Source organism: Notechis scutatus, chromosome 2 (assembly GCF_049901735.1).
Source record: "Notechis scutatus isolate UNSWTSFEM ecotype Mainland chromosome 2, rNotScu1.2, whole genome shotgun sequence".
In the NCBI taxonomy this organism is placed as follows: Eukaryota; Metazoa; Chordata; class Lepidosauria; order Squamata; family Elapidae; genus Notechis; species Notechis scutatus.
Genome location: NC_142010.1, coordinates 158148702 through 158169584, shown reverse-complemented (window position 1 = coordinate 158169584; position 20883 = coordinate 158148702). Strand labels below are relative to the sequence as shown.

The following is a 20883-nucleotide window of genomic DNA, read 5'->3' as shown; positions in this document are numbered from 1 at the left end:
ATGTTATGTGCTGTATGCTGCATTGGAACACTCCTTTTAATGGAGTATTCTCCTATTTTCTTTAGAAGCTACCCTAGAAATTGGAAGTAGAGTATCATCTAGACACAGCTGCCCACTGTTCTATTCTGACAGTAAGTGTGCAAATTCACAAACCTTTTCATATACTTTAGTAACGCTGTATTTCCATAAATATGTACACAGGGGATGCTCCTTTTTTCCTATGGCATCTGACTTACAAATTTATGTGTACACATAAACTATCTACCGGTATATTGTGGGATAAAGATATTAATGTGGGAAGAGGTTCAGAAGAATAGCTAGAGTTTCCATGTTAGCATATAAAAATAATGAAAATGTAATGAAAAGGACAATACAATATTAAGAATCTTCTTTTCATCTTCTATGTCATCCAAGACTTATATTAATTCCCACACCTAATGGGCTACTGGCTGATCATATCTAATCCCCATAAGACAAGACAGTATTTGGAAAACACAGTTGAATTGGAGATTACTTTAAATGATGGAAGCTGTAACTGTATACACATACACCTCACCACAGCTACTCTCTGGGCTGATAGTATTTCCAATAAAGCAAATTTAGTTTCTGTGAAGAAGATTGAATTTTTAAAATATTTTTCTTCATTCACATTGGTTAAAGAAAACAGGATAATTTCTTCTGGAATGAAGGAAAATACCCTGCTAAGCAAACAGATGAATACCCAAACAATAAGAGCAAATTACTATTTAAATTTACAGCAAAAATTTTATGCAATAATTAAAATATACTGTATACCTTATTTGGAGAACAGAGCAGAGCTCAGCTTTCCTATATCTCATATGTGGTCAAACTTACTTCAGCAGCTCTTTAATCAGAATCACCAGAGAGGTTTCAGATAAACCAGGAATATTTGGACCATAGATAGTCAATTCATTCTAGCCACCAGCATCCCATTCCTCGTTCCTATTTATTCCACTAATTCCAATACAGCCAGAATCCATTCTTGTAAGGACAGTTGATTTCCAGCACTATAAGAAATCCCACTATGGACAGCTGCATTGCCTTACATTGGAGTCCATTGCTCAAACCTTCAAACTAGGTAGCAGTTACTTCATTCCCATTATCCTGCACACAAATTTCTTTACCCTGGACATTAATCCTTTTTCTCTTTATTCATGAAGATTATGCCATGCACATATTCAACATATGCATGCCAATATGCTCTCATTCATACTCACAAACTAGCATCTTTGAGGTAGCTATCTAGATGTGTCAGTCTGCAAAACTACACAGACCATAGCATGTTTGTATCACAGTCTTTTGAAGTCTACATGAATTTCATTCGATGTGTACAATTTACTATTGGTTCCATTATGCTTATGTAGTATTTCAGAACATCTTATTTCACTGGGTTTCATGCTGGGAATCTTTATATATTATTGTAGTGTTTTTTGCTAGTATTCAAAAGATGAGTTATCCACCCCATGTGCTCTGTGTAGGTTTAACTTCATTCTGTAACCATATTTTAAATGTGAGATTCCACCTGTGTTTGGGTATGTGTCTGTTAAAGGGCTATGCTTCAAATTTGTTGTAAGCAACCGTATACCAACTTGTTTGAACCATTTTCCTAAACAGCTCCTTCCAGTCTGTAGAATCCAAACAGAGTTCACCTGAAACAAACATAATTGTCACTTGTCCTATACCTTCTTCATTAACAAAGCATTAACTAGAAAATATGGTCACTGTATTGGAAGAACAGATGTAATTGTGGATGAAATCTGTGCAGGCCTAATGGAGATGGTAAAGGAAGGGCAAAGATCAGACTAGTCCTTTTGCTACTGTTTTCCATCTCAATTATGTTAACTGATGAGGAAAGACTGTTGCCTCTTACCCGCATCCACATCATTGGGCCAACCACTGGACTGGCTGCTTCCAGCTGCTGGGGACCGTCCTGTCCCAGGGTAAAACACATCATCTACTGGACTCTCCATTTCACTGTCATCTAGTGACTTAGGCCGTTTGGTGGAACTGCAGTGGAAATATAACACAGAGGAACAAAACATAAGCAACAATGTAATGAAATACAGGGTTAAGTACTTACTACCACCACCCTCACAATTGGGACTAATTACTACAAGAAATGCCATTTGGTTTTAAGAGTCTTTCAATGAATTCAAATATTTCTCCACTTCACAAAGGTTGTAGGAGACCTACCTGCTAGAGGGTGGAGATGTTATTGACCGTCTACCAAGAGCCACTTGATTGATGTTGTAGTAACTGGGACTCTCCAGATCAGCCAGAGAAAAGTTTGGACCAGACGCTGTGGCAACAGGAGCTAAGAGGTAAGAGGCAATAACTCAACAGACTGGAAGATAGGCAGCACGAGAAAAACAAACACTCAAACTGATTTCCTGTTGAGTTTCTTGAATTGAAATAATACCCCCCCCCAAAAAAAAAGGAGTTGTAAACATGACCAATCACAGAGAGTACTGGTTACAAACGCATTTGTACCATATGCATGCAGATTCAGGCAAAATCATCCAATTTACAGAATAATTTCAATGGAAGGGGGGAGGGAGGGAGGGAACTTTAACCTTAGACTGTCTACTATTGACCTCACCCCTTTCCTAAGAGGTCTGTAGGGGGCGTGCATAAGCGCACCAACGTGCCTACCGTCCCTGTCCTATTGTTTCTCTTATTCTTCTTTTATTTTTCTTATATGTACCCATTTCATGTATTCACAACTATGTATACACTTATACTTATCTTGTAAACAATTGGCAAATCAAATAAATAAATAAATAAATAAATAACGAGGAAAGATTTTGTTTTGTTATCCTTCAATGTCAACATTTGATTGCAATGGAAGTTTGAATACATGGCACATAAAAAGTCTGCATAATTCTAGAAGTTGACAGTAAAAGAGCATTCTTCTGTAAGTAAGATATCACAAAAGTTAAATTAGGAAGTGTGAAGAATGCATCAAATAAATCAATGCCTTTATTACTTATTTTAGATTTTTACCCTCTTTCATCTCTATAGAGCTCCAAATTGCTCACCAAAAAGTTAGAAATATAAAATAGTAAACAATAGAGAAGCATGATATTAGACTAAATATTTAAAATATTTAAATCATTAAAACTTATTGATATACTCTCAATAAACTCATACTCTACATTAAAGATCTAGAAGACTATTAGTGAAGAACGATGTATGTCTCTTGAATTTCAAAGTCCAGGCATAACCTCTAAAAGGGCTCTTTTTCTAGTCCTGATCAGATGGCTTTCAGATTCTTGAGTTTATACAATACAATCAGAATAGAGCTGGAAGAGTCCTTTGAGGTCTTCTAGTCCACCCCCCTGCTCAAGCAGGAGACCCTATACCACTTCAGACAAGTGACTGTCCAGTCTCTTCTTAAAAACCTCCAGTGATGAAGCACCCACAACGTCGGGAGGGAAGCTGTTCCACTGATTAATTGTTCTCACTGTTAGGAAGTTTCTCCTCAGTTCCAGGTTGCTTCTCTGTCTGATTAGTTTCCATCGTTTCTTCTTCTGGCCCTCTGGTGCTTTGGAAATTTGACCCCCTCCTCTTTGTGGCACCTCTCAAATACTGGAATAGTGCTATCATGTCTCTCTAGTCCTTCTTTTCTCTAGACTAGCCAAACCCAAAACTTGCAACCATTCACATGTTTTTGTCTCCAGGCCTTTAATCATCTCAGTTGCTCTTCTCTGAACTTGTTCCAAAGTCTCAACATTTTTTTCTGTAATGTGGTGACCCAGTATTCCAGGTGTGGCCTTACTAAGGCTTTATAAACTGGTAGTAATATTTCATGTGATTTTGATTCTATGCCTGTTTATGCAACCAAGGATTATATTAGCCTTTTTGGCTGCTGCCACATACTGCTGGCTCATATTTAAGTGATCACTCACTAGGACTCAAAGGTTCCTCTCACAGCTACTGTTTTTTTGTCAGGTTTCACCTAATCTGTATTTGTACCTTTGGCTTTTCCTCCCTAAGTGCAAAACCTTGTTTTTCTCCACATTAAATTTCATTTTGTTGGATATGGCCCATTGTTCAAGACTGTCAAGATCTTTTTGGATCCTGAGCTTGTCTTCTGGGGTGTTGGCTATTCCTGCCAGCTTAGTGTCATCTGTAAATCTAATGAGTTCTCCTTCTATTCCCTCATCTAAGTCACTTATGAAGATATTGAAGAGTACTGGGCCTAAGATGGAACCTTGTGGTACCCCACTGTTTACTTCCCTCCATATGGATGTAGTACCATCAAGGATGACTCGTTGAGTAGTTTCTCAGCCAGTTACAAATCCATCTGGTGGTGATATTGTCTATCCCACATTTTTCTAGCTTACCAAAAAGTAGTTTGTGATCTACTTTGTTGAATTCCTTGCTGAAATCTATGTATACTATGTCCACAGCATTCTGCTGATCTACTAATTTAGTCACTTTGTCAAAGAATGAAATAAGATTAGTTTGGCATGGTCTTTTTTTAACAAACCCATGCTGGCTTTTAGTTATAACTTTATTTGTTTCTAGATGTTCACAGATTTTTTTAATATCATTTTTTATTTTATATTGCTTATAAATATCAATGCATGGACAGTGTGATACCTGGGTACCATATGTTTAATACAGATAAACATAATGTTGTTACTCATACTTATTACATTTATTTTCATTGCTTCATGTTGTTTAAGCATATCTAATACCACTGCCATTCAATTTCTAGACCTCCCTCTTGCTATTACATATATCTCTTATATTAAAATATGTATATTGTTGTTCACCTCTTATTTCTATTTCTATTCTTTCTTATTTTTCCCATTGGTTCATTTAAGCATACATAACATTTCTTTTCACCATTATTTATTATCCCCTGTCTTATACTTAATATTTTAAAAATTACTCGTTTTTCTACCATGCTTTCAATATCCCAAATATCCAACACTACTAATCAATCCAAATATTAACAGTATTCAAACAATCCCAGGATTACATCTCCAATTCTCCTAATCTTTAAAAGTTTGAAATTCACAATATATTTTAACACACTAATATTAATAATACAATTAAATTCCCTAATCTTAAACTTTTACCTTCTACCGTTAACTTAGTTTTAAAAATAGTACATTCTATTTATGTTAATATGCTTAATATATATGCTACTATTTTCCCTATTTATATTTTCTACGTTTCCATTTTACTAATGCATTTTATCGCTATCCATCATCTCTTGGTCTCTTTGGAGTTCCATCATCTGTTAACTTTCTAATCACCTTTTTCTTTCTCTCTCTTGGAAATTTATAGTTTTTTGTAATGTTTTTATGCTCACTAAATATTCCTTGATGTTAAGCTGGTTGATCTGTAGTTTCCTGGGTCTGTTTTCCCCCCCTTTTTTGAAGATGGGAACCACATTAGCTCTTTTTCAATCCTCAGGTAATTCCTTGGTGTTCCAGGATTTTTGAAAAATATTGTACAATGGTTCTGAGATAATATCTGTCAGTTCCTTCAGAACTCAGGCATGTAAACCCTCTGGTCCCGATGATTTACATTTGTCAATATCAGATAGGTGTTCTCTAACCATTTTATTGTTTATTTTAATTTTTATTTCTACTCTTTTCTTTTACAGTTATGTTTTTGGTAGGTTGGGCTATAGTATCTTTTTGTGTGAAAACTGATGCAAAGGATGAGTTAAACAGTTCTGCTTTATCTCTGCTGTCTGTTACTTCCTTGTCATCTTCTCTCTTAAGTGGACCTATTGTTTCCTTGACTTTTTTCTTGTTATTTATATGTTGAAAGAAACTCTATTATCTTTGACTTTTGTTGCAAGTCTTTGTTCATTCTGAGCCTTTGCTTTCCTGACTTCATTTTTGCATTCGGGCTATCTGCTGATTCTCTGCCTTGATTATGTGTCCCTCTTTTCATTTTTTTTTGTACTTGTCCTTTTTGTCTTTCAGTTTTTCAGAGAGATCTTTGTGCAACCAGGTTATTTTTTTCTTGGTTTTTCTTTTTCAGCGGTATTGTGCTGGACTGGGCTTTTGTGGTCATATTTTTCAGTTTCCCACACTTCTTGAGTTGTTTTTCCCTTTAGGATTTTCATTCATGGAATTTTTCTTAGGCTCTCTCTCAGTTTACAGATAATACAGATAATCAGAGTTGGAAGATACCTTGTAGATCATCTAGTCCAACCCCCCACCCAAGCAGGAGACCTTACACCATTTCTGACAAATGGCAGTCCAATCTCTTCTTGAAAGTCTCAACTGATGGCGCTCCCACAACTTCCGAGGGCAAGCTGTTCCATTGGTTGATTGTTCTCACTGTCAGAAAGTTTCTCCTTATTTCCAGGTTAAATCTCTCCTTGTTCAGTTTCCATCCATTATTCCTTGTCTGGCCTACAGGAGCTTTAGAAAATAGCTTGACCCCTTCCTCCCTGTGGCAGCCCCTCAAATATTGGAAGACCGCTATCATGTCTCCCCTGGTCCTTCTCTTTACTAGACGAGCCAAGCCCAGTTCCTGCAACCGTTTGTTGTATGTTTTAGCCTCCAGTCCCCTAATCATCCTAGTTGCTCTTCTCTGTACTTTTTCTAGAGTCTCAACATCTTTTGTTTGTTAAAATCAATTCTTTTAAAGTTTAAGTTCTACTGATTATGTTTGCATTATATTGAATTCCAATATGATGTGATCACTCTTGCCCAAAGTTCTGGCATCTTTAACTCCCTCTTATGACTTCTTCTCTATTAGTAAGAATTAGGTCCAGTATAGCTTTTCCTCTAGTTTCCTCCTCTACCTTTTGGATGACAAAGTTGTCTGCTAGGTTGCTTAGGATTATGTTTGATCTCCCACTTGCTGCAGAGTTTGTCTCCCAGTTGGTATCAGGGTAGTTAAAATCTCCCATTACTACTATGGTATATTTCCTAAATGCATTTGTTAATTGTTTAGCAAAAGATTCATCTATTTCTTCTGCTTTGTTGGATGGCCTATAGTATGTGCCTAGAGCAATGTCATTCTTTTTTCCTTTTATATTGACCTATATGGATTCTAGGAAGTTTTCATCCTTGGATTTCTGTAGAGATATAGTGATCTTTTAATGCAACTCCACTTCCTCTTTTCTAAGGTTTGTTTCTTTTGAATAGTTTGTATCCTATCAGTACATTTCAGTCATGAGTTTCATATGTTTCAATAATGACAACTATATCATATTTATCTTCAGGCACTAGCATTCCAGCTTCACCCTATTTGTTCCCTAAACACTGAACATTTGTGTATAGGCATTTGAGTCCTTTATGGGTCTTAGGTATATTTCTTATATCTCCTATTTTGTATCAGGGTTTTCCATCCTTTCATCACTCTCTACTTCATTGTGTTTTTCCTCTTTTTCCTCTTCTTTCTCTTTACTCTCTACTTCTTGATATAATTGGTTCCTCTTCTTTCTTCTTTCTGGGAGACAAACTCTCTACTTCTTGATATAATTGGTTCCTCTTCTTTCTTCTTTCTGGGAGACAAACTCTCTACTTCTTGATATAATTGGTTATCCAGTGGTTTCTGCTTGTAACTAGGTTCTAAAGGTCTTGAAGATTGCTCCCGTCTCCCCTCAATTTTAGTTTAAAGCCCTTCTAATAAGCCCTTTCTGAATACAGACTTTCCAGTTCTTGTGAGGTTCCCTCAATCCCTTGCCAGTAGCCCTTCATGTAGGTAATGTAGACCATGGTGAAGGAAACTGAAGTTCTCTTGACAACACCAGTTTTTAAGTCAATGGTTCATTTTTAAAATCCTTTGCTCCCTTATTGGATGTTGGCCTTTTGTTAGAAGTATAGATGAAAACACCACTTGAGCTCCTAATTAGCTTTCTTCCTAGCTGTTTGTAATCTGTTGTATTGTTTTTAGATTCATTGTTGTGTCATTGGTCCTCATGTCAGAAGGGGTAGTAATTCGTAGGTTGATTATTTTAGTAAGGTTCTCAGTTACATCTTTGATTTTTGCTCCAGGGAGAGCAAAAGACTTCCTAGACTCCCTATTCGCTCTGTAGAGTATAGTTTCTATTCCCAAAGAATCAAATCTCCTATCACCAATGTTCACCTTTCTTTTTCCTAAGGAAGTCTTGGACACTATCCTTCCTGTCATAGGGATGCTAGGTTGTATGTCATTTTTAGAAACTATTGATGACTGCTCTTTTATACATGTGTTTTTTTTTCTTCCAGAGGGAGGCAATGAAAGCAATTGTTTAGTTCCAGAGGGGCTTCACTGGAGTGGGCTAGGGTAGATAGTAGGATCAGTGGTGGGATTCAAAACATTTAGCAACTGGTTCTCTGCCCTAATGATTTCTTCCAACAACCAGTTCACCAAACTGCTCAGAAAGTTAACAACCGGTTCTCCCGAACTGGTGTGAACTGGCTGAATCCCACCACTGAGTAGGAGCTTTACTCTTGATTGCTGTTTACTTCTAAAAGTGACATATTGGTCTTGTTTTTTAGCTTCATATATTGGTCATTTCTGGAAGCTGTTTAGGGAACACAATTGAACCCAATTGTGTCCAATTTGGGTGTATTGGTTTTCTTCTTTTTGTTCATATATGGGGTCATTTTTTAAGAAATTGTTTGCTTCCTATTGTGTTTAATTTTTGTATTCTTGTTTAGATTGAGAATTCTCACTTTGTTCATTAGTGGCTAGAGTTGCTTCTAGACCCTTTATTTTTTCTTCTAGTAATTTATATGATTTACATTTAACATCATATGGCAGGTCTTCAGATATCCAGGCCTCAAATCTTTCAGGATTTTAGACAGTACAACTGTTTCAGTTGGGAAGTCACCTGCCCCATAGGTGCAGTTCCAGAAGCTACAGTATTCTGGATTAATTATTGTTTCTGAATACTTTTCTAAAGTAGAGCATATGGCAATAATACAGATGTGATGAAACTAAACCATTTTATTACTAGACAAATCTACATTCTTAAGGAATGGACACAGCTAATTGGGTAAAGACATTTCTGCTAAAATATAATGGGAGAGCTATCTACATGCCATTTACACATTTCAGTTTTGTTCTCAAAAACAGGAAGATAAAATTCAAGGGAAGAAGGACTTCCTAGTGATTGGGACTGGGCACAACTACTGCGGATTTTTGCCAATTGTTGTGCTATGCCTTCCTTGTGAACTTTACCCATCAATAGAGATGGCCAAAAGCGGTTTGATGCCTCCACAGAAAATGAATCTTAATTGTGGTGGAAATATCACAATAAATTAAATAACTGACTATGATTACTTTATGTGCTCATATCTTTGAGACCACATTATGATCATGAATGTTCAGATGTCTTAACATTGGCAACATTAGAAATTTCTTCTTCAAACTGAAATGTGGACCCTGACTTAGGCAGCATCCATGATATCCTAACAGAACTTCTGTAGAAGAAGAGATTGGAGATATCATGAATTTTTTCCCTAAGTGGCCTATCACTCGGTCTGAGAAGAAAGAAAAACAGAGCACTGAGAAGATTTCAGGTGATTTTAAAACAAATTTCTTCTTTGCATGGAAATAGTGGGGCTTTCCAACTTAAAGAGATCAGAGTTTTTCTAATAGGATTCTGCACCAAAATATATTATTGCACAGAAAATATATGGTAATAGAGAGGAATAGTATTTGGCAATGGCAGACATGAATCTCTGACCATACTAAAAATTAATATCATAATGTTTTACATCAGTTTGAGGTTGTGAAAAGCAAGAAGCTACGCTGCAAGCCATAATATAAGCTTAACTCCCCAATAGTTTTTCCACCACACCAAACAAACAAACAAACAAGAAACAGGAAAATACAAAGTTTGGACCGTGTTTATATAAAAGATATGTCCTCCACTCTACATCATTAACCTATCCCCTGTGGCAGGAGTAGGATTCCAATTTTGTAACAACCGGTTCTGTGAGAGTGGCTAGGTGGGTGTAGTCATGTGACTAAGTGGGCGTGGCTTCTTTTTTTGGCAGCCCCCCATTTTTTGGGCCTTCTGGGCCTCAGGAAAGCCTCCTGAGGGGGGGCGTTTTTGCTCCCAGAAGGTTTTCCTGGGGCTCAGGAAGAAAAAAAACAGAACCTGGAGGGGGCACGCAGCACACACCCCCCATGCTCCATTTTGGGGCCTCCTGGGCCTCAGGGTAGCCTCCTGGGCGAAGCAGCAAGGGGAATCCTGGCATAGCTGATCATAGGAACAGCTGACCGCCGGGAGGGGGGAAAAAAGAAATACCTTAAGGAGTGACTGGGTAGGGAAGAATGCAGTCAGCAATGTTGGGCAGTTGCACAATGTTGTGCATGCACAATAAGGACTGACTGGGCAGGTGGAGAGGGGCGGGGCCAGCCAGGGGAACAACTTGCCAGTTCTCCGAACTGCGCAGAATCATAACAACTGGCTCTATAGAACCGGTCCGAACCAGTAGAATCCCACCCTGTGGCCCACATAATCTCCAGAAACCCTCCATCAGAAGCAATAGGAAAAGAGACTCCTTGCACAGAAGGCTGGATTTTACTTTCTGTTATATATAAACTCAAGAGAAAACACACATATAAACAAATTTAAAAAGTGTTAGAAAGTAAAACAGAGAATGACTTCCAAATACTTAGAGATATCTTCAAAAAAATTATATATCATTTTGGAGATATTTAAAATATAGTCAGCAAGTACTGGTTTGGAGACTGAATACTTCTTTAAGTCAGTTAGAGTTAGACCCATCAAACTATATTTTAGATGGATCAATTGCAGAATTAGGTACAGTACAGCAAAGATACAATTTCCTTAACTCTTTCTCTGGATACAAAGCTTAGCGTTCTGTTTATTTGAGGTTAGTTAAGCTTATATCACTCAGCATTCTTTGCTGAGAAAGGTAGTCTACAAACAAATTGATTGCTAATATATCATGGGTGTCAAACTCGCGGCATCACATTGCCATCATGTGAGGTTTTGTGAGGTTTTTCCCATTCACAGAGCTGGGATGAGCATGGCCTGGGCATGATGCGTCCAGCCTGCGGGCCGCCAGTTTGACACCCCTGTAATATATGCTTAAAAGTGGGCCTGATTCAGTTCATTGCTCTCAGTGAGCAGCTCAGCATGCAGTTGCCATTTGTACTGCAGCATTCACTTCTACTGATTCTACATATATGAATATCTTGTACCTTTCTGTCAGAAAGTAATTGTAATATTCATGTTAGATCACAGAGAAAAAGAGATTGTTTGATGGAAGAGAACACTTTGCAAATTTTCCAAGTATCTCTCTTTCAATAAACATTCACTGTGCAACTATTCCATCCTTTGCTCTGTAACAGAAAAAAGAATGGAAACATGCAGGAAAATGACAGTCTTGATGTCCCTCCTACCCAGTAAAAGTTTTGTCCAAAAGTAATCTGAAAAGAGCCTCCATGTTCACACTAACTCATTGACAAGTCAGGAAGTTCCTTCTTTGTTCAAAATGTACTATTTATTAATGTACTAAGTGATGGGAGGGAGAGACCAGTGATAATTCTAAGAGAAATGCTAATGAATTCAGAATTCCTTGCAAGGGGTATGTATTTGGAAGACATCTATCTAAATAGACACACACCTATTTCATTTGAAGTATTTGAGAGCCAGTACACAGCTCTCGGAGGGACATAATGTCTCAGTGGCTAAATTTTGAGCTTGTCGATCAGAAAGTCAGCGGTTCGAATCCCTAGCACCGCATAACGGAATGAGCTCCTGTTACTTGTCCAAGCTTCTGCCAATCTAGCAGTTTGAAAGCATGCAAAAAATGCAAGTAGAAAAATAGGGACCATTTGGTGGGAAGGTAACAGCATTCCGCATGCCTTCGGCGTTTAGACATGCTAGCCACATGACCATAGAAACTTCTTCGGACAGCGCTAGCTCTTTGGCTTAGAAAAGGAGATGAGCACGACCCCTAGAGCTGGAAATGACTAGCATGCATGTGTGATGGAACCTTTACCTTTACCTTTTACACAGTTCTCACTATCTTGTTCTGAGCAATTTTACAACCCAAGAAGATGCCCTGGATAAGACATGTGCATCTCTGTGTCTCATCACCTTAAAATCACACCAATCCTGCAGTTTCAGTTGCTTTAACTTACTCTGTGACACTCTCACCAGCTCTGTAACATTCCAAACGCCTGATGTCACAAAACAGTCCTGGAAAGTCAAATGCCCTGCAAAGAGAAAAAGGCAGAAAAAAACTGGGTCATGAGGATAGAGTAGAATATGAGTGGCTATAGCAACTGGAAACTGGGATGGCTTGCTCTACTGTGGCTGGATAAAAAGAAATTCTAATTTGCAATCTTTTTGTCTCTTGTGAGTTGTATCTTAACCTCAACTTTGAATCTCATTCCTCCTCCTCTTTCAGTTTTAATTCAAGTCTAATTCATTATTTCAAATCTGCATATTTATTCCCGCTCTAAGATTACAAATCCTACCTTGCTTTCCCCTACAATTATTTCTCAAGAATTCCATATCAATCTACAAAGATCTGTGATTCCTGATTGTTCTTTACTCATCCTTACCTGGGCACAGAAACAGATATTGGAAGGAAATGGGGGAAAAGGGCTTCAATGAAATTCAAAATGGAATATAAGAATGTTGAGCATGGAATACAGTGATTCCACGTTCAACAGCAGTGATTTACTCACCATTGGGCAGTGGTTTAATGTCCGCATCTCCTTGCTGGTTTGAATTGTCTGATTGTCCGGATTCTAAAACACACAAGGAAAAAACAACCTGTCATCAATATATTGCTGAAACTAAGAATCAGAGGCATGTGATTGACAATGTTGGGCCCATCACCTACTTGCTACTTTTCATACTGAATGAATAAAAATAACTGCTCTAAAATTTATAAACTATTTTGGTTTTACATATAATATGTCTTACATATTGGCAAAAAAAATCAGAAAATAAAATACAAGCTGAATAGTCAAGACCTTGTTGATGATCCAAACTCTGTCAAGGACCTTGGAGTACTCATCTCTAATGATCTAAGTGCTAGAGCCCACTGTAACTACATAGCCAAAAAGGCATTAAGAATTCTTAACCTAATCCTACATAGCTTTTTCTCTGGTAATATCACACTACTAACTAGACAAAACATTTGCTAGACCAATACTTGAATACAGCTCATCAGTCTGGAACCCGCATTACATATCTGATATTAATACAGTTGAGAAAGCTCTTCTCTACTTGTTGCAGAATACCTTATGCCACCAGACTTGAAATTCTAGAACTAGAAAACCTAGAACTACACCGTCTTCAGTCTGATCTAAGTATAGTATATAAAATCATACATTACAATGTCCTACCTGTCAATGAATACTTCAGCTTCAACCATAACAATACAAGAGCACACAACAGATACAAACTCAAGGTAAACCACACCAAACTTGATTGCAGGAAATACGACTTCCACAACAGAGTGGTCAATGTCTGGAATACTCTACCTGATTCTGTGGTTTCTTCCCCTAACCCCAAAAACTTTAACCTTAGACTGTCTACTACTTGACCTCACCCCTTTCCTAAGAGGTCTGTAGGGGGCGTGCATAAGCGCATCCTATGTCCCTGTCCTTTTGTTTCTTTTATTTCTTTTAATTTTTTTTGTTTTATTTTTCTTACATGTATCCATTTCATGTATTCATAACTATGTTTATACTTATACCTGTTATCTTATAATCGCTTGACAAAATAAATAAATAAATAAATATTTTTTTAAAAAAAGTTTTCCTTCACTTCACTTAGAATTTTAGGATCATAGGGCTAGAAGGGACCTTGGAGATCTTCTAGTCCAATTCCCTGTCCATGGCAGGAGACTTTATATCATCCAGGACAAATGATTATCCAATCCTTTCTAGAAAACTTCCAACAATGATGCAGCCACAACTTCAGCTGTTCCATTGGTCAATTGGTCTCATTGTCAAAAAGCTTCTCCTTAGTTCCAGGTTGGATATCTCTTCAATGAGGTTCCACCCACTACTTCTTGTCCTACCCTCAGGAACTTTGGAGAATAAGTCAACCCTCACCTTTCTGTGGCAGTCCCTCATGTACCAGAAGACAGCTATCATGTCACCTCTAATTCATCTTTTCCTTAGGCTAGACATAGTTCCCTTAACTGTTCCCTTAACCGTTCCTTGTATGATTTATCCTGAAGATCCCTAATCATGTTGTTGCTCTTCTCTATGTTCTTTTTAGTGTATGCATCGTTTTTTGAGTGTAATTGTGATCAGAATTGGATAGAGTATTCCAGATTCATCTTACTTGTGCAAGATAAAATGGTACTATCATTTCTTGTGATCTTGATACTATCCCTCTCCTGATGCAGCCTAGGATTGTACTGGCTTTTTTGGAAACAGCAGCACACTGTTGACTCATACTTAAGTGATGGTCCACTAGGACACCTAGATCTTTCTCACAATTACTACTGTTGAGCCAGGTACCACCTATTCTATAACTATACCTTTGACTTTTCCTGCTTCAGTGCAGGCCCTTTTCTCACCAGCGAACTGCATCTTGTTAGCTAGAACCCAATATTTAAGTCTGTGAAGATCCTTCTGAATCTTGAGTCTATCCTCTTAAGTGTTAGCACTTTTCCCCAACTTAGTGTAATCTGCAAATTTGATGAGCTGTCCTTCTATCCCCTCATCTAGATCATTTATGAAGATGTTGAAGACCATTGGACATACTACAGAACCTTTAGTACCCCATTGCATGCTTTCCTCCATGTGGATGTAGTTCCATGGAGGACCACACACTGAGTGTAGTTGGTCAGCCAACTAAGAATCCATACGGTGCTGATACTGTCTCTCCCACATTGTTTTATCTTACCAAGAAGAAGATTGTGGTCTACTTTATCAAGTGCCTTACTGAAATTTTATAATCACAGTGTTTCCCTGATCCACTAAAGAAGGCAGTAAGGTTTGTCTGGCATGATCTGTTTTTAGAAAACCTATGGTGGCATCTGGTAATCACTTTGCTCATTTCTAGACCCTCATAATCTTCTGCTTGATTATCTTTTCCAAAATTTCCCTGAGTATTTCCCAAATAAATAATTTGGGAAATATTTGATTACCATTATTAAACACCGATTATTGACATGCTGTTGTAAAATACAGAGATGTAGTAGGCAATTCTTTATTTTATATTTTAGCCTTATGGGATTACAATACAGGAATCAAGAAAGAATCCTCTCCCATACACATACAGGACATAGATATACAGTAATTATTGATGTTTATTTCAATTGAAAATAACAGAAAAGCTTAGTAGATATGACATTTTGCTTTATTTAATTATAAACCATAAGGAACAATACATTTTTGTTCAAACAACTATCTTGTGGATGGAGCAACTACTCCTCAACTTACTTCCATGTCTTTAATGATGATTCAAAGTTATGATGGCCTTGAAATAGTGCTTTATAACCTGTACTTGCAATTAAGACCATCGTATCAACCATGGTCATATGATCAGTTTGGTTGCTTGGTAACCAACTTGCATTTGATTAGTTGCAACATCCTGTGGTCACATAATCATGATTGACAGCTATTTTTGCCAGTTTCTGGCAAAAAAAAACATTCATTAAAAAGGCTGAATTCACTTAATGACCATGTTATTTGCTTAATAAGGATGTGATTAGGTTAATGACCACAGTGATTTGTTTGCATCTACAGTATAAATGGTTGCAAAATTGTTATCATAAGTTGAGGACTACCTGTACCTTATGAGGAAAAGTTTTAAGATTTAGGTCTTCTTATTCCCAAATAATAAAAATGATATCAATATGTAGTTATGTAGGTGAGGGATGTAACAGAGGGTCATAGTGTTCTGCATGATATGGGGAAAGTAGGGAGTCAGAACTTTTTAGCCCATAACTCTAGAATTCATGAGATCATCTAAACTTTGATATTGGGATATTTAGATGAGATCAAATAAAATATTTACAGAGAAAAGTGAAACTATAATAAAACTTATTAGTAAAATGTATCATTTTTAAAATTTCAAAAATGAATTTGCAGATGAATGAGAGATACCACTAATGGTATCCATTAGTTATTATAATATATTATGGCCTTTGTCAACGGTTTTAAACAGAGATACTGATTTGCCTGGTGTATTTGTATACATGTCCTTTTTGGGGTTCAACTATGCTTACCTATATTTGTAAGTAGGAAAATAATTTGAAGATGCTTATGCAATGTACCAGGATGAGGGACTGAACTTCAGAAACAGGCAGTATATTCAAACTCCTTCAATATATATTACTAAATATGCATTATTTTATAATATTTTATGTCTAAAAAGGATTTTAATGCATGAAAACTAAGGTTATCTTAGAAAAATGAATTCAAAATCAGGAGGTATGGATTTGTTTCCCTAATTTTTGTTATTCTTGCTAGGGATTCCAACTTCCTATCATATCTACTTGGAGAAAAACAATTTTGGCAGATGGCACTGTTTTGAACATGCCAAAATCCTTTCTTCTACATAATATCCTAAAGGAATTCTATGCTAAAGAATATAGACAGTTTATACTGAACAAATACTTCCTCCTAGAATTCAATATGGAATTATTTCCTCTGCAAATTGGAAGATTAAGTCATTTGCTTAATTTAAAAAAATGTATTTTTCTGAAAGTACAATGTTAAAATACAGGTCATATCCAAATGGAGGGTAAGACTCATAGAGCCCCTTGGCAGAGTTGTGAAATATATTCTGTAGTGTACAACACCTAATTGAACTTTGAGTCTCCTGGATAAAAATTAGAAGTGTCATATTGAAACTGTCAAAATCCAGGTGACCACGAGATGGCAGTAAAGAATCAGAAACAAGTTGTGACTCTTTCCTATTATTTAGTAGTTTTATGGATTTCTGCAGCCCAGGTATGGTAGCCCTAATAAAAGCATCAATTTCCACAAATCCCTTAGAAAGAAAAGAACATCCAAAATAAGATGCCATAAGGAAGATTTCGAATCATTGGCTTTCATAAATGTTTCAGCTTTATGCAACTATGCTTTAGGACCGCCTGCCTCATGGTGCTTGTCCTAATTTAGTGCAGGTCACTAGTTGCAGAACTCAGGCTAGCTACATCAACACTGCTGTACAAGGTTGGCTTTATCAACATCAAAGAAAAGCAGAAAGAAGAAAGGAAATATGTCTCCTGCTCTGCAACAGCTGGGGAAGCATGAGGAAATATTTCAGAGTTAGTTCTCTCCTCCCCTACGTCCCCCCCTTCTCTTTTTCCTTCTTTTCTACAGTTGGCTAAGGCACACTGTTCCCTTCCGGCCTTGTAACTGTTGGCAGCCATTTTAAAACTTGGCAGCCATTTTAGTGCTGGCGGCTAAGTGTGCTCCCACAATGTCGGCAGCAAGCAACTGACACACGGACAGAGGAGTATGGTTTTGCTTAGCCCAGGGATAGATGGAAGATAAATTCTTAAGCACTGTGAATGAGAGATACATGAGGGGCTTGCTTCAGAATTAATATATCACTTTTATTTTTCTTTCTAGTTTAAAAATGCTACCACAGCTGATAGCCAGCTGAAGGAGACAGATAGAAAAAAAATAGGCAAAGTGCATTTAGAGAACCCTGCTGTGTTCGGTCAGATTCATGCGCCATAACTGCTTGCATTAATGCTAACAAATAATCTAAAAGCAATATCAATAAAGAGCAGCAAATTAAAAGCACACATCAAAGAAATGTGCTGGTCAGTCAGTTATTTCTCTATGAGGCATTTCAAGGCAGGATGTTAAAGGCATTGCTCTTAATGGGAACAGTGAGGAAAAACAAGTTTTGCATAGGATATGTGGAGAAGGACACAAGGAAGGAACTCTTTCAGATACCAAGGCTTTTCAGGTGATGAACAGTATTCAGATTTAAACTCGGGAACAACCAGTCAGCAGCATATCACATTAAGGGTCAGTTTAATGTGGTCCTAGAGATTACCGAAACAGAGCTGCTCCTGACTATGTTTGTGTTTTAGGAGAGAAATCAGTCACAACAGGGCCATCGTAGCCCTCTCAAGCCTGGTATTAGTCCATGTTCCAGTTATGGACTTGGAGAGCAGTCTCATTTTAATAAACTATCCATCTGACTTGGTTGACTGTCACTCTTCCAATCAACATCTCCGTAGCTAAATGGAATTTTTTGTATTCATCCCAAAAATCTGGGCTTCACGCAACCCATTGTTGACTCTGCACAGCAAAGGACTAAAAAGGTTTTTTGGCCCATCAGAAAAGTACAAGTCAAATAGAATTGAGCTTCCTATGCATCCTGATGGTTCCAAATTTCAAATCCTCATAGAACAGGGATGTCAAACTCTCATAGTCACAGTGGCGTCATGTGATGTATCATGACTTTTTTCCCCTTTGCTGAACTGGACATGGGCGTGGCCAGCACGTGATGCATCCAGCCTGCAGGCCACGAGTTTAACAGCTGTGTCATAGAACATCTAGCAGCCTTGTATAAACAATAAAGTACAGTACAAACTAGATCATCAAAAGTGATTAACACTGATGACGTTACCTTCTTTGGGCAAGAAACCTCTTCAAGAAAACAACCAAGTTTAGAGAGCATGAAGACCTCCTAATGAAGGCAGATTCTTTGAATGGCATTTTTGTCAAGAGCCTGTCTATTGAAAATCAGCTTAATTAAAAAAACCTAAGTATATTTAACTAGAATATTTATCCAAATGAAGACTACAAATTAATTGACAGTTATTTAGATCAAATGTGAATGAAAGCAGCAGACTCTATCCAAGCCATTGCTGTGCTGATAAGAAACTACTGTTGAGACAGGCTTTATATCACTTCAAATAAAGAGTGGCCATGCAATACTAAAAAGCACAACTAGGAAGAGATAAGACATCAAAATAGTATGTTCAAATGACTGCAATGTTACATGAATTTACTATTTAATATAAATAAAATAAAATGTTTAGAAGATTGAAGAAATGTCCAGAACCAAAAGAAAAGTTTCCCTTTTGTCAGTACTTTGATGGCAATTAAATAGATTGCTGGAACCTAGGAACAAGTTTCCAAATTAGGGATGGCTCTGTATGCAATCCTTATAATTCTGTAAGAAAAGGGATCCGCAAGCTATGTCTTTTAAAATGAAATATTAAATTCAGGCAGTAATCTAAAAATAGAATGGAGCAGACTTTTCAAAAATACCCCTGGGTATTTTTAAAGTAATACTGTGACTATGAGGTAGCATTTCTGGGTAAAGTAACTAGCTCAGGTTTAATATATACTATATAGAATAAAGACTGGGGGTTAAAATAAGCTGAAATGAAAGTAACAGATTCATCTATAGCAGGGGTGGGATTCAAAATTTTTAACAACCGGTTCTGTGGGCATGGCTTAGGTGGTGGGCGTGGCTTGGTGGTCATGTGACTGGGTGGACATGGCTTGGTGGTCATGTTATTGGCTGGGCGTGGCCAACTCAATATCACTCACATCGAGGCACGCATCTCCTTGCCTGGCCTCTCATGCTGCAACAGTCGTAAGTGTGAAAAATGGTCATAAGTCACTTTTTTCAGTGCCATTGTAACTTTAAATGGTCACTCCACACAAGCAAAGTACCAGCAAAGGAGGGGAAAAAACTCCAGAGATGTTCCTGAGACAGGAAGTCTAGTCCTGCCAAGAACGTAATAAGGGTTAACGGAGAGGCAGTTTCTGTAAGCAACACCAGAATGTTTCCTTCCTGCCTTCCTTACAGGATTAGGCCAGTAATTTCTTCTAACAACCGGTTCTCCGAACTGCTTAGAATGTTAACAACCAGTTCTAGCGAATAGGTGTGAACTGGTAGAATTCCACCCCTGATCTATAGTAGAAGGAGAGAGTGAGTTTTTTTTAAATATATATAAAAATGGTTATAAAATATATTGTTTGTTCTTCTTCCAATATACCATATGGGTTGGAAATAGATACCTCAGACCAGCTATATCAGTTGAGACATATAGTTTGACAAAGAAGCTTAACAATATTATATTCCAATTCAGGGTTTCTCATCGAGAGGGAATTGAAAATCACTTGCCACTTCTTTGGTCAAAATCTCCATAAAGTTAAATTTAGTCCCGAAATGCCCACAGGGACTGTATTAGGATCACTGTCTTGGAATGACCAGGCAAACTATTCTTTTTCAGGTACAAAATACACTATCAACATCATCATAACACCCAGAGTCCCTATAACCTTTGTGGGTTTCTATAATTCAAAGTCTTCCATCGGCACTACGCTTTGCCCCCAATCTGACATGAAAGAAGACAAATCCCTTTGCCTTTATTGGTTTGTCTGGCAATTGGGTAGGTGTTTTTGCATGGACTTGTGTGCATGCACATGTATATGTATGTACATGCCATGACTTCCTCAAACTGGCTTAAGAGACTTTTCCTCAAAAGCTGTGATCTCCTAGCCTCAGAGGTGCTTTTATTTAACAAAATAAACCCTTATCAGGAGGCAGCAGCTGAACAAACAAACAAGCCCATTGCCCCTGCAGAAGAAACACTTTGCTGAGCTCTTTATCTATCCCTCACAGGCCTGGTAAATCTCCTCTGCCCAAGCAATAGGCAGGGAAGGAGAAAGGGGCAATCTCACCCAGTCCACAGGCAATTGCCCCTTCTTTAATATCATTACAGAAAGATATAGAAAAGTGGTCATGGTTGCCATTTTAGGCAAAGGTTGCTATCTAGGGACTCTTTGTTTAAACCTGAAAAGTACACACATACACTGTATTGTGCTTCATGTTTGATTTTCAACAAGATGCACTTCCAAAAACTGAAGAAAAATAGTTAACTGAGGGTACTAAAAGAGACTGAAGTCAATGCCTAAGAATCAGCCTAGAAACTGTCTTCAAGCTATTGT

At 37.5% G+C, this 20883-nt stretch overlaps 1 protein-coding gene across 18 annotated transcripts in view; it reads right to left on the bottom strand.

Moving 5' to 3' along the window:
- Positions 1-20883, bottom strand: part of NFIX (nuclear factor I X) — a 248410-nt gene that overhangs the window by 40983 nt on the left and 186544 nt on the right. For all 18 annotated transcript variants that reach the window (XM_087957047.1, XM_026679605.2, XM_026679606.2 and 15 more), the window contains 4 exons: positions 12667-12729; positions 12115-12189; positions 2215-2335; positions 1892-2028 (listed from right to left, as the gene is read on the bottom strand). In XM_087957047.1, the coding sequence (XP_087813173.1) occupies positions 1892-2028; positions 2215-2335; positions 12115-12189; positions 12667-12729 (396 nt within the window). The remainder of the gene's footprint in view (positions 1-1891; positions 2029-2214; positions 2336-12114; positions 12190-12666; positions 12730-20883) is intronic.